The 13897-nt window shown below is 55.4% G+C and overlaps 1 protein-coding gene across 21 annotated transcripts in view; it reads right to left on the bottom strand.

Annotated features, from left to right (window-relative positions):
• TNS1 (tensin 1) overlaps positions 1-13897 on the bottom strand; it is a 213126-nt gene that overhangs the window by 31249 nt on the left and 167980 nt on the right. For 11 of the 21 annotated variants that reach the window (XM_057304703.1, XM_044381181.3, XM_044381180.3 and 8 more), the window contains 2 exons: positions 11427-13004; positions 5244-5327 (listed from right to left, as the gene is read on the bottom strand). In XM_057304703.1, coding sequence (XP_057160686.1) covers positions 5244-5327; positions 11427-13004 — 1662 coding nt within the window. The remainder of the gene's footprint in view (positions 1-5243; positions 5328-11426; positions 13005-13897) is intronic. The other 10 variants (XM_026491980.4, XM_026491982.4, XM_048214319.2 and 7 more) reach the window with 1 other exon arrangement.

Raw genomic sequence — 13897 nt, forward strand, 5'->3', positions numbered from 1 at the left:
ATTAGGCGAGAAAGATCGATCAGGCCCAGTTCCCCCAGAGAAGGCGGTACATCTCAGCTAGGGGCCACGCTGGAGCTGGGCCTGTCTCCCCTCTGGACTCCCCACTGCCTCCCTCTGCCCACACCCCAGGCTTTCTCTGCAGGGTGGGGGATCTGCTGGGGTGGGGCTGGTCTTCTCCAGGAATCTCTGCCCTGCACAGGGTTGGGGCCCAAAGCACAAAGGGCTGATACGAGAAACAGATGTCAACTTCTTTCAAACCCTGGAGGCAGAGGGCCAGAGCTTCCAGGCAAATGAGGGAAGGTGGAAAGAGGAGAGACAGTCTCCAAGGTGACCGCATCAACCAACAAGCAACATCAGGCCCGTGGGGAAGAACTTTGGAAAGAGCAAATAATGCATCATCTTGCAAATGGTACTCACGAGAAGAAAAAAAGAAATGACTAAGTCTTGTCATGAAGTCCCCAGCCCCAGCTGGCCCCTAGAGTATTGCTGGCCTTCTCTGGGGTTCCCCAACCTTCCTCCCATGCACCTCTGAAAACACTTACCAACTGCCCTTATGCTGGCCCCTCATCTCCCCACCCCTTGTCTCGCCCCGAAGATGGTCCAGCTCCCACTCCCCCCACCCCCCGTCGAATAGCAGGCAAAGGGCCTGAAGTCATGTGCTCCATCTGCTCTTCTGTATCTCCCTTCCGTTCCACAGGCCAAAGTATGCTGTTAGCCTCGCCCTCCTTCCTTCCCACTCTGTCTTCCCACAGCTGGGCTGAGGCATGGAACCCATTGCCTCATTGAGCTGGCTCCAGAATCCTAGAAAACTTAGTCCCCACGTCCCAGAGGCCAAGACCCAGCCTGAGGACAGGCTTCTTGACTTCATTATCTCGTGCGAGGACGTTTTCAGCTCTGCCTTCACCACACCCCGGGGAAGAGCAGGTTAGGGGAGGGGACGTGCTGGGCCATACCACGAGGCACGTGGGACCCTGGCCGCCCCAGCATCATGCAGACACGTCTGGAACACCGTCCCACGGCACACGGCACACGGCACACACAGACACATGCACGCGTGCACACCACCGGCCCTTCGGGATGTGCCACTGCAGCCGGGCAGGCATCACTCTCCTCCAGACTGATCACCTGCCCCCACAGTGGGGTCCATGCGCCCCCCGCTCTGGCCTGGCACAGCCACTAAGGCCACCATGAAAATCACGTGCTGGGAAGCCTTCCTACTTGTCATGGACAGCAGGCTGTCAATGCCAAGTTAGGGACGGACGCACACTCTCACACACACACACACACACACACACACACACACACAGTCACTCCAAGACATGCACTCATCCGATCGCATACCCGGGGGCCCCATCCGGATAGCAGCAGGACTGGCGTAGCATTTACAGAGGCAGAGGGACCCGGGTGGGGTGGGGTCTCGAGCCTGCACTTTGGGCTCTCTATGACTCAGAGGCAGCCTGCCTGTTATGTCCACCAAGAGAAAAGAGCCCCGAATGGGGACAGAGAACCAGACTCACAAACTGCTTGACTTAAAGCAAATAAGCCCTCCTCTTAGAGTGCCCTTATTTTCCGAATAGAAAAATGGAGCTCACATAGTCCTAACAACGGTCTGTTACGACCACCAACCCAGATTAAAGACGCAGGCAGGCTCTCCCAGGGCTGAGCAACACCCCGGACCCCAGGCTGCGGCCACCCCAAGCTCCCAGCCATCAGAGAGGCAGCTGCCCCAAGCACCACACAGCGCCTGTGGGTGCTTCCTGCCTTCGCCCCGCTTCTCCCACCTCCACTGAGCCCCGTACTCCCCAGGCCTGGGCAGCCCGGTCCAGACCTGCCACGCATTTCATTCCTGGCAAAAACATTAGAAAGAAACAGACATAGCCATTGATTTTCTAATAATAATTGTGACAAAGGAGGCCCATTTGGGAAAGACTCTTGGGGTTTGGAACTAAGTTCAGCCCCAAGGTTAAAAGAAATGCATTAGGGCTGGCTTCAGTTCCGGCTCACCCAGCCCAGCAGCCTCTTTCTGGCAGATTCCTGTGCCTTTGCAAGGGGTGGCCAGTTTCCCTGGTTGGGGATCTGATGTCTGCCCTTGAAAGGTGGGTCTGTTTCAATTTGAGGCCCTAAATCTCCCCGAGGGACAGAGAAAATGCTCCCCAGTGTGACCAGAAGCACCCTCTGTGTTCAGGTGCTGCAGAAGTCTGCAGCCACCCAGAGAAGGGACAACTCAAGAGGGGCTTCCCAGCAGCAGAGGATGCGAGACCCTGACACAGTCAGCCATCTGAGAACCATCACACCTCCTGAGACAGGGGGATGGACAGGATGACCCCCAAAGAGCGAGGCGCTGCAGAAGGGGAAGACCCCACATTCCACTCGCACGGAGACGGCCTCTCCCCCTGCAGCATGCCCCACAGCACCAGTAGCCGGTCAGAGCCTCTCACATTCTTTGAACACAGTATCTCACTGTTGTCCCCTTTGGCAGGCCCAGATATGCCCGGAGTGCTGGAGAGCCATGTTCCCTCTCTCTTGTCCTTCTCTATGGGAGGGGAGACAGGGCACGGCCAGGGGAGGGAAGAGAGCCCTATTGTTCCTCGGCCAAGCTGGGACGGCTGGACACAAGCTAACAGCCACTGTCAGAGAAAGAACACCCCTCCCTCGAGTGCCAGAGACTGACCGATCGTAAAAATAGGCTTACTCCCCGCCACCCACCTCCCCACCACCACCACCCTCAACCCCAGGACTTTCTCAGTCTCTTGGCCCCATTCCCTGTCTCTGTCGAGGCCCCTGTGTCTGTATGCTCCACTCCCTACATGCACGCGCGCACACACACACACACGTACATGGACACATGCGTGTGTGCACACACACACATGCACGGACACATGCACGTGCACACACACATACATGGACACATGCGTGTGCGTGCACACACACACACACACACACACAGCCTTCACCCGCAGGAATGGTGGTGGGTCAGAGTGGCCCTCAGAACCTCTACCCCAGCAGGAGACCATGGGGCTGGAGGAAGCTCGTAAAGAAAGGTGGAAAGAACAGGGCTGAGGGACTCTGGAATGTCTTCTAGCCCCAGGAGCGTGGGGAGTAGGATGCCCTCATGGCAAGGAAGTGGTCTTTAGAATAATAACATTCAGAAGCCCTTTGTGTCCCGGGCGCCTGGGTGGCCTAGTCGTTAAGCATCTGCCTTTGGCTCAGGTGATGATCCCACCGTTCTGGGGTTCTGGGATCGAGCCCCGCGTCAGGCTCCCTGCTCAGCAGGAAGCCTGCTTCTCTCACTCCCACTCCCCCTGCTTGTGTTCCCTCTCTCCTGCCCCTCTCTCTGTCAAATAAATAAATAAAATATTTAAAAAGAAAAAAAAAGCCCTCTGTGTCCTGTGAAGGGTGCTCACACATTGCAGGTGCTGGGCCTTCCCCGCCACCAGGGGGATGACAGCCACCTCAGCCTGGGGCCTCCACACACGCCACCAGATCTGAAGAGCAGGGTGCCAAACAGCCCCACTTCCTGGGGGTCCTCACTCCACTCCCCACAATGGTGTTGTGTTTGGGGGAACCGCTGGCTCCAAGGCTCCCCTGAAGTGGGCTGGACCTGAGGCAAAGAATCCCCTTCGTCTAACACACACACACACACACACACACACACACACACACTGACTTGTGGGGACTGCAACCCTAGCACACATCAATACACCCCCTTTGGCAGAGCACGGGCGCCCACCGCCCGAGTCCCATAGACAAATGCCCCCGTGTCAGGCTTCATCACACGCTTCCTCTACACCCCCCAGACTGACCGTGTCCACCCCCACAGACCCAGCTCTTCTTTCCTGCCTTCCGATTTTCAAAAGCCTGGATTCCTCAGCTCTAGGCGACAGGGCTGGGTGTCCGACAGCATGCCTCGGGCTCCGAAAGCCAGGGTCTCCGGGAGGCCACCTGCTGGGCCAGGGCACCAGAAAGCCACACGGCGATCACACTAGCAGCCCCAGGGCAAGCCATGCCAGCTCCCTTCAGGACAGGCCCACCACCCCAGAACTGCCCCAAACCCCCAGGTCCAATTGAACACTGCACTCCCCACCACTGGGCCGAGAAAGGGTGAAGGGAGGGGAGAGGAGGTGGACAGGAGACATTCTGCTAGAGCCATCTCTCCATTTTCCATGGACGGGGAAGAGGAGGGTCTGTGCAAACACCAGATACTGCCATTAGGAGTCAACAATCCCCACTACCCCCTATGCCTTTTCCCGGAACTGCTCAAGGCTATGGCATGGGGCAATTCTGAGCACAGCCTTCTCCCTAACCTGGGCTTCTGGACTCAGAGGTGCAGGGAAAATGATGAGGCAACTCCCTCCCCAGAACTAACAGCCTATGGGCAGACATTAGTGGGCATCATTCTCAAGGAGAGCAATGGGACCCTTGATGAAGGGTCCACCATACTGGGTCACGTCAAGCCACCAAGCAAAATACACATGGCAGGGCTATGATCTCTCCCTTTTTCACGTTAGGAAATTGAGCTCTGAGTAATTAAGAGACTTGCCCAGGGTCATAGAGGTGGTCGCAGGCAGAGCCAGAACCACGGCTAGGACTTCTGACTCCTGGCCGTGGATCCTAGGATCAGAGATATGGGATGAGGTCAAAGGGGGTGCCGTGTCCCCGGAGAGTACCGCACTCAAGAGTAGACAGAGCAATGGGTGCTAGGGTGCCACTCTTTGTCGTGAGCCTGGTGGCCCAGGCAAAGCACAGCCTGGCTCCTGCTGAAACCCTGGCCCAGCAGCCTGGGTGGTCTGGCCAGGGGGGCCAGAGAGCTGGGCCATCCCCGCCCTCATGAGCATGCTCGCTGTGAAGGCCTGTGTGTCCACCGGGAGCCTGAAAGTTCATCTAGTCACCCCACACCCTGTTTCTAGCAGGTAAGGCCAAAGCCAAAAGCATCAGGCCTGTGTCCATGCAGAAGTGGGAGCACTCGCTCATGCAGAAAGGAGGGGGAGAGGGTCTAGAGAGAGGGAGGAGGGAGAAGTGGGGGGGCAGTAAGGAAGGGAGGAGGGGGCAAAGAGAATGGGAAGAGATGGAAAGAAGAGGATAGAAGGGGGAGGAGAGAAAGGTGAGGGGGATGGAAAAAATGAACAAGGACGAGAGCGGGCAAAGGTTGGAAGAAGTGGTCCATGAAAAAGAGGGAAAGAGAAGCTGAGAGCTGCAGTGAGGGCCAGAGACTTATAAGGGGGGAGGGGAGGAGGGGAACCAACCGGAGAGGGAGGAAGATCGGAGCCGGTGGAGAGGAGGCAGCCGGAAGCCGGTGTGCCCCATGCCCTGCAGCTTGGCATTGTATGCTTCCCATCCACACCCCGGGGAGCCGGCAGGGAGGGAGGCAAGCAGGAAGGGAAGGGGGGGGGGATGACACCAGGCAAGGAAGGCACCACACCCGCGGCACAAGGGACAGATGGACACAGGACACACAGAGAACACAAGGGACAAGGCATTAAACAAGACGAAACAAAACAAAAACAAAGAGAAAAATCAAGATTAGTTGGTGTTCTGAGTCTGGGATCTGGCCATAGGCTTGGAGGGAGGTGGGAGGGTGTCAGACAAGAAGAGAGTGTGCATCCAGGGTCTTGCTTCTCCAGTGGGCAGGTGGACCTCTTGCCATCCCGCAGGACGCCACATCTCTCGCTTTTCTAACCCCAGCATGGGGCAAGCAGGTACCAGCCCAGGCCCAGGAGATTGCAATCCTATTGCCCCACAAGTCATCTGCCCTCACCGTCAGCATGGCCCCATCCCAGGGCCTCCCTCCTCTCGAGGTCACCTGCCTCTTCCAGGAACCAGCTGTGACCCTACCAGCCTGAGCCCAAGGGCCACAGTCCCTAACATGCTAGCATCCCCCTGCCCTTCATCCTTCCCTCACCCCCACTTTAGTAACCCACTTCCCCGGAGTCCCTTCCATTTCTACTGTGGCCCAAAGCTGCTGGGCACCACCCAAAAGCCCTTAAAAGGAGCCCACCTGGATACACTATAAAGACCTGCCATGCCCTCCTTCTCTCCACCCTCGCTGACTCCCCAACCCCGCAAGGGCCCCCCCAGGGAAACACTGATCCTTCACCAGATCTCTGCTTCACGAGCTAATGCACACCAGCTTCTTGGCCACTTCCCCTTCGTGCCTCCGACTGCCAAATGTGGGAGGCTCTGGGACTCAGCCCTGGGACCTCTCCTGGATGTGTGCTCACCCCTTGGTGCTGTCACACATGCCACGCTTCGCATGACATCACACACTGGTGACCTCACGTACTGGTATCAGAATGCCCACGTTTCTAAGATCCAACCTCTCCCTTTGGAGGTTTCGAGGGCATCTCAAATCTATCATGGCCATAATCACACTTCGGACATTCCCTCCAAGTCCGCTCTTCCCACATCCTTACCCATCTCAGTAAAGAGCAACTCCACCCTTCAGTTGCTCAGGCCAGGAACCCTAGAGCTGTCCTTGACTTTTCTTGTTCACATCCCACGTCTAGCCTTGATGGCTCCACCTCCCCAACTATCTACATTCTAAGCACTTCTCACCATCTCCACAGCCACCACTCTGCTCGATAGCAGCAGCCCCCTCACCAGTCTCCCTCCCATTCTGGCCACACCAACCCTTTGGGAACAAGTCAGATGATGTCACTGCTGTGCACACAGCATGCAGGGTGGAAGCTAAAGTTCTTAGAATCACCTACAAGGCCCCCTGCAAGCTGGCCCCCAGGCCCATCACTTCCTCAACTTCATGCCCCTCTACATCCTCACATCAGGCACACCCCAACCTCAGGGCCTTTGCACTTGCTGTTCCAGCTGCATGTCCCCTCTCTGTCCAGGGTAGGCTTCCCTGGTCCCTCTACCCCTCACTGATGCTTTCCTACTTTATCTCTGCGGCACCTACCACCCATCTGACCTAGTATATATGTATTTGCTTATTTGTTTATTGTCCATCTCCCCCTTGAAGGCAAGGGTTTTTACCTCTGTTGTTTACCACCATTTTTCCAGAGCCTAGACTAACACAGACTAGGAATTCATGCCAAATGAATGACTGAATGGGCCTTGATGTCATCTCCTCTTTCCACGATGAAATGTAAAAGTTGGGTTCTCAATTCGAGGTTCCAGCTTGATACAGATATTTACCTGTATCTGTATTCATCCTTTATTCTTACTTCACAAGGAGACATCTCACCTCCTCATTGAGCCTAAATCATTCACCTGGGCTCCTAGGCCTATATCCCTCTCCCTTCTTTAGTGGTCTTATTCTAGCAACTTCTTTCTCTTCCATCTTTTTCTTCTTTCTATTCCCTCCATATTCAACCTCTGCTCCTCCTCCTCTAGAAACATTCTCATGGCTCCTATATTTACAAAAAAAATTAAAAAAGGCTCTCCATATCTTGCTACACTCTTTACTACCATGCCCTTCCCTTTTATCATACAACCACTCAAAAGAATAGTTGACATCCCGTCTGCACTGCCTCTCTGCACTCACTCCTCAATCCTGCAGTCTGCTTTCTGTCACCACCACTCTACTGAAAATATGTCTTTGAAAATCCCCGGGGCCACCTAATTGGCAAGCCTAGTGAATTTTTCCCAGTCCTCCTCCTCATGTTCTCTCCAGTGACATTGTGAACCCCCTCACCCCGTCCTGGAAACCCTTTTCTGTCTTGACTTCTGTGGTGACCCGCTGTCCCTGTCTTCTCTCACTGTCCTGAACATTCCTTCTCAGCCCCCTTCCCCTCCATTCCCCTCATGGCCATTTCATCCTAAGTTCTTTTCTCTCCATGCCCTCTGACATAGAGATCCCATTCATGGCCAAAGCTTTAACCCGCGTCTTTGTGAGGATGACTCCAAAATCTACAGTTTTTTTCACTCTTTCAAGCTCCAATTCCAGATATTTTGCTGTTTCCCATACATCTCTACTGCTTGCAGGCTCCAGTGTCACCTCAAACTCAACATATGCAACACTGATGTCTTCATCTTACACAAAATCCACTTCTCCTAACTCCTGGTTTGTTAATGGAACTAGCATTCTGTTCCTATTCATGGAGCCTCAGCATCATCTTTGATGTTTCCTCTCCTTCACCCCCTACATCCAATCAATTTGTAAGTGCATTGGTTCTACTCTCTTGGTATCCTTGGCACCCATCACTTCTTTTTCATCTCCATGGGCAGCACCCTAATGCAACCCCCCAACCCAGTCTACCTAATAACCAACTATATCTCCCAACTCAAAGTCTCTCCTATTTTGCATCCTTCCTGCCCAGATCCACCAGATACATCCTCCTAAATTACAGCTCTGACCACAGCATACTCCCAACTAAAACACGGCCATGACTTCCTACATTGCCACTAGGTAAGATTCAAGCTCATTAGTCTGGTATTTTAAGACCAACCAGAGGCAGGCCCCAGGCTACCTTTCTTGACTCTCTCTCAGCCTGTATGTTCTCAATCTACTATATTCTTCAAACACATGCTTTCCTGTGTTCACTAAGACCTGTCTCTCTAATGACCCCATGCACTTTCAAACTCCTATCCCTCTCCCAAGGCTCTATTTAAAACACACGCTCAATACACTCCTCAATCTCTTCCACTGATACTGATCTTTCCTTTTTCTTCACTCCCACCGAACTTTCTACATATCTCACTTATTAGGATGACTTCATTTTCAAGTTCCAGTTCTTTCTCCCCTTACTAAACTCTAGACTCCTTAAAGATAAGATGCACATCTGATCTCCAACATGCATTGAAATCTCTACCTCTAAAGACATCTGAGATCAGTCCAGTCACAGAATCTGGATCATAAGATAACATGGACTCAACAACTCTGACTCCTATTTCTTTTTCTTGTCTTATTGCACGGGCTAGGATATCCAATACAGTGTTAAGTGATAGTGGCGATAACAAGCATATTTATTTTGTCCCTGGTGTAACAGGAATGCTGCTCATGTTTCACCAGAAAGTGTGATGTGCACTACAGATTCCGGGTACCTACCCTTTATCAAGCTAAGAAAACTACCCCTATATTCTCTGAGATCCAATAGGACATAAGGAATTGTTGGATCAAAATGGAATGAGCCAGGGATATAATATTGAGGTACGGAGAAGGTTTTGAGACAAAGAAGAAAAGGCAAACCTGCGAGAGAAAAGCCAGCAGAAACCAGATCAGATTCATGGCCATGAAGAGGCTCTCCCTCAGATCTGAACTTCCTGGGTTACTCGTGCTGAAGCTTATGTTCTAGCTTCTTGCAGAAGAACATAGAAGAAGCAGGAGGAAGTGGTACTGGCCTATTCCCTGACTCCCAGACTGTCGTACACAATGATCCTGCCTTGGCACCTTTACCTACACAAGCACTGCAGACATTCTACAGGGCTACTGAGGAAGTTGTGCAAACAGGACCTGCTGACATAAGAAACACTTTCATGACAGGGCGTGGACCAAAGAGGCCCCTTTCTAGCCCTGGGGACCAAATACATCTGTCCCCTCTATACATCGCATCCCTTCTCCTGACTGAGTCACTCACAGTTGGCAGAGAAGATGATAGCAGGGTTGGGGGTAGAGACATTGTACCAACATCCCTCCCTCCCTATGACTCCTTGGCGGCCGAAGCCTGAGCAGCTAAGGATATGGAGGCTGACAGTCAAAACTTCAGAAGCTGGTAGGAGAGAAAAGGCTGAGGGGAGATGCACTCCAAGATGGGCATCGTTCTGGAGCCATTAAGGTATGGCTTCCTTTAGAGAAAGCTCCAGGAGAGCTATACAGAGGGTTTCCTGGTTGGGGAGAGGAAACCCCCTCAGCTTCCCCAGAGAATCTGCACATCGTTAGGTTAGAGTGTCACCGTTCCTCAGGTCACCTCAACTCTGTAAAATATTAAGAGGGACCCATTCCTCTCCCTTTAACAAAATCTCCGACAAAGAAGCCAGGGGTCCTTCTTTCAGGAGCCCAGAGGAAGGAAAAAGCAGAGGATGGCAGCCCCACGTGGACCACAGCACACAGCTTTTCACCTCTAGAGTTATAGAGCTACTTATCCTGTGTTTTGACTCTCAGCTAAAAGCAATGATGTGCTCCTAGACCAGCTCTCCAGGCGAGGTGAAACCCGGACGGCCAATTTCCGTAGCATAAATACTTCCATCGTGGCCAATCTGAAGTTACTGAGAGTGGAAGTAGGGACCCTGCTCTGCTCTGAAGGACAGCAGGGCATCCCTGCCCCCACACCCAGGTCCTGGACCCAGCCCAATAGCCAGCTGGCCTGCCCTCAGCTGCTTCCCCAAACCCACCCTCCATCCCCAAGGACAGGTCTCCCTCTCTCCCTACAGCTGGTATGGTGACTCAGCTTCCCCTACATTTAGGGAGGGGGGAGAGGGCAGGGTCAGCTGCCCAGGCTCCTCTTCTCATCCCTGAGCTCCCACCACCCCACAGCTGAGGCGCTTGGCACAAGGTCCCCTAGCCCCAGTCTGTAGTTCAACCCTGCACCTGGCTTCATCTCCACAGTTAAACAAACCCACAGGATTTCCCACCCAGTGTGGCTGCCCCCATGGAACTGTCACAGGCTTCAGCCAATAAGAAGGAAGGGAGCCCTTCCTGTTCCTCCCAACATGGCCCTGCACACTCTGCCATTTCTTGCCTTGATCTCCCCAGTAAGCTCTGTGGTCGCCCCATTCCCTCTCCTCCCTCCAGAAACATAAGCCCACTCTGATAGGAAATGAGGCTTTGTTTCTCAGTGCTTGTTTCTCACACAGCACAGGTCGGAAAGCAAAGACTAACAGGACAGTTGAACAACCAGGGGAACCTTGGCCTCCCCACCAAAATGAGACATACCCGGAGGGGACCCACCAGGGTTGAACACTCAGGTAGAGCCCTGGCCTTAAGGACACACTCTCTTCTCTATTATGCCTCTGGAACGGCCCAAGGGGGAACCTGAGTCTACAGAAGCCTCCCTCCAGCCTTCTCCACACCTTCCCCTAGGAACTGGAGTCTGAGGACTGCAGGCAGTGGCAGAGAACATCTTCTCTCTGCCTAGAAAAATTTGTACTCCAGCCCCCAAAGCCACCACTTCCAGGAAGCCTTCCCTGATTGCCCTAGGTAGTAAGCCTTGCTCTCCCTCCAACTCTGGGGCTTTGGTCCCCACCCCTGTCATAGCACACCTTACACTCCTGTGTACCTGTCCCTTCACTATACCATAAGCTCCTTGAAGGAATGAACCGAAAGACATTGATCTTTGAATGTCAATGCCTGCCTGACAGCCTAACAGACAGTGAATACAGGGGAGGGTGGCTGGCGTGTGGGCTCCTGATAGCGTCTTCCCCAGGTCAAAGCAGCACTTGCCAAGGGGTGATGGCTACCCCTGGGCCTCCCCCAAGAGAACAACCAATGGAGGGAGCAGGAGGGGATTCCCAGGACTGATGGTCCCTGAGGCTCTTACCTGCTACCCGGTGGGCCACCAGCCCCTCCAGGTTCAGCGGCTCTTCCTCTGGAGTGCGGGATGGGTCTGAAGCGGCCTCCTTCGGTGGGAGCTGAGGCTGAGCAGTGAGGCCCGGGAGAGAGGCTGGGGGCTGCTGAGGCCCTGGAGGGCTATGAGTAGTTGGAAGGAAGGCAGGCGAGGAGGAGGAGGCTGGGCTCTTTGGACGGAAACTCTGGCTGGACCCAGGTGGACAGGGCTGATAATCATAAGGTGAGTAAGGCCTGCCAGAAGGGAAGGACTCCAGGGCCAGAGAGGCCCGCGGGGCCGGCTCAGGGGTTCCCAAGGAATGCCCACTGGGGATGTAGCCAGACCTGGACTGGGTCAGTGGATGGGGCTGGCAGGACGAGCCAGAGGGAGGCTGGGAGGACAGCGGGGAAGCCCCCGGCCAGGCCCCCGGGACACTCTGGGACTTGTGCAGGGGGGCGGCGGCTGCAGCCGGCTCCAAATCCAGCATCAGCATGTTGAGTGCTTCGATGGACTGCTCGATCTCCTGCTGGGAGGCCGCCCTTGGGAACTCAGGGAGCCCTGGGGTCGGGGTCTCTGCCAGCGGCTGGGGGCTGGGCCTGCTGGGCCCGAGACTCTCCAGGTGGGCTCTCTCCTGTTGGCGAGGCGGCGGACGGGGCTGCTGCTGCTGCTGCTGCTGCCAGGAGTTCAGCCCCCTCTGCACAGCCTCCCGGCTACTGCCCCCACGGGCTGGAGCAGGGGGCAGCTGGGGCTCGCTCTCCGGAAAGGACTGGGAGCGGAACATACCGCTGGGGTCAAGGCCGTAGTGGGAGGTGGTCACTGGCTGCGGCCAGGCTGGGTGGGGCCCCTCCCGCGGGTAGCCGGCCAAACCCTCCTGTGCGGAGTAGGAGGGCCGCATGGGGGCCGCGTGGCTGGCGTGGGCAGGCACCGCCCGGCCAGCGGACTCATAGGGGTAGCCCCCGCCGTTGACCATCGGTTCCACGGGGTAGGTCTTGTCCAGACCGTTGGTCAGTGAGGACAGGGCCTCGGGGTAGCCCCCCTCACTGGTGTTGGTGACCCCGTCCAGGGACGACAGTGTGCCCATGCTGCCCACGCTGTGTCCATCCTGGTTGGGCAACTCATCATCCAGAATGTCCGTCTCCCGCTCAGATGCCAAGGCCCCGCCGTTGACGTGAACCTGGGCTGGGACGACGTGGCGGCCAGAGGAGGGCACGGCCGGGCCCCCCGCTGGGCGGGACCGGAGATGCTGGGCGTGGTACATGGGCCCTTGCTTCTCTCTCTCCACACCGAAGCCACTGAGCAGGCGGTCCAGCTCGCGCTTCTCCTCGGGACTCAGGGCAGCAGGGGCGCAGGAGGCGGCAGGGACAGGTTCATCGGTCTTATCTGTCTTGGTGGAGGCTGTGGAGTTGCCTGAGTCACTGCTCACGGAGAGGGTGTGCTCCACGTGGTTGGGGGTGGCCGACAGGGCAGGCCGTGCGGCGTTCACGGCCCCAGTGCTGCCGTGCAGGGAGTCCTTCTTCTTCACCTTGGCATACAGGCTCCCGTCCAGAGGTCCCTGAGTGTGTCCCACCACCTCTGCAAGACAGCCGGAGGGCAAACAACAGACGGCTGATGTCAGTGGAGGCTAGGACTCCCTCTCTGCTCCCAGAGGAAGGGAGGGAAGAGCTTCCATTCCCTGGATCCTAAAATCTCCTCGCACCACTCAAGACAGAGCTGAGGTCAGGGAGGTGGGGGAGGAGGACGAAAGGACGCCTAGCCCAGGCTTTTGGGCCTGAACACCCAGCTTCAGGGCCAGGCAGTGAAGCCTAAGTGGCGGTGGGGGGGCTGGGAGCAAGATGCCCCAGTCCAAAGCCTGGCCCTGGCATTTCACCAGCTTCCAAGGACCTGGAAGTACTGGGTCAAGATGGGGTTCAGCAAAGCCAGCAGTCCCCGTGTCGAGGGGATGTGCTTTCTCTCGGAATGTTGGGCTTGTAGGATTCTGGAAAGAGGATCCAGAGATCAGGGGGGCAGGGGAAGCATCTTAGGGATCCAAGACACAAAAGTAGATGTTCTCATCAGGGAGGGGTGTCCCCTGTGTCATTTTGTCTGGGGACCCCATGAGCAATACTTTCTCTGGAAGGAAAGAGTGAGCGCTGGGTGGCTCAGGGCCAGAGGGCTGACTCAGGAACGAAGAACTTCCCCACCCAGAGGGACTCAAGTGATTTCACACCCTGTACAGTCAACAGCCCAGCTTCCAGCCCCAGCCCCAACACACACACACACACACACACACACACACACACGCAGACCTTCCCCTCTTCACTCCAAGGCAGGCCCCCAGTTGGCAAGAAGAGAAAGCCCCCTCCCAAATACTGCACAAACTCCAGCCAGACACCAAGAGTCACACACAGACACCATTCACACACACGAAAACCAGACACAAAGACGTCCGGAGACACACACGCCAGCTAATATCACCCAAGTCAAAC

The sequence above is a fragment of the Ursus arctos genome, unplaced genomic scaffold (genome assembly GCF_023065955.2).
Source record: "Ursus arctos isolate Adak ecotype North America unplaced genomic scaffold, UrsArc2.0 scaffold_1, whole genome shotgun sequence".
In the NCBI taxonomy this organism is placed as follows: Eukaryota; Metazoa; Chordata; class Mammalia; order Carnivora; family Ursidae; genus Ursus; species Ursus arctos.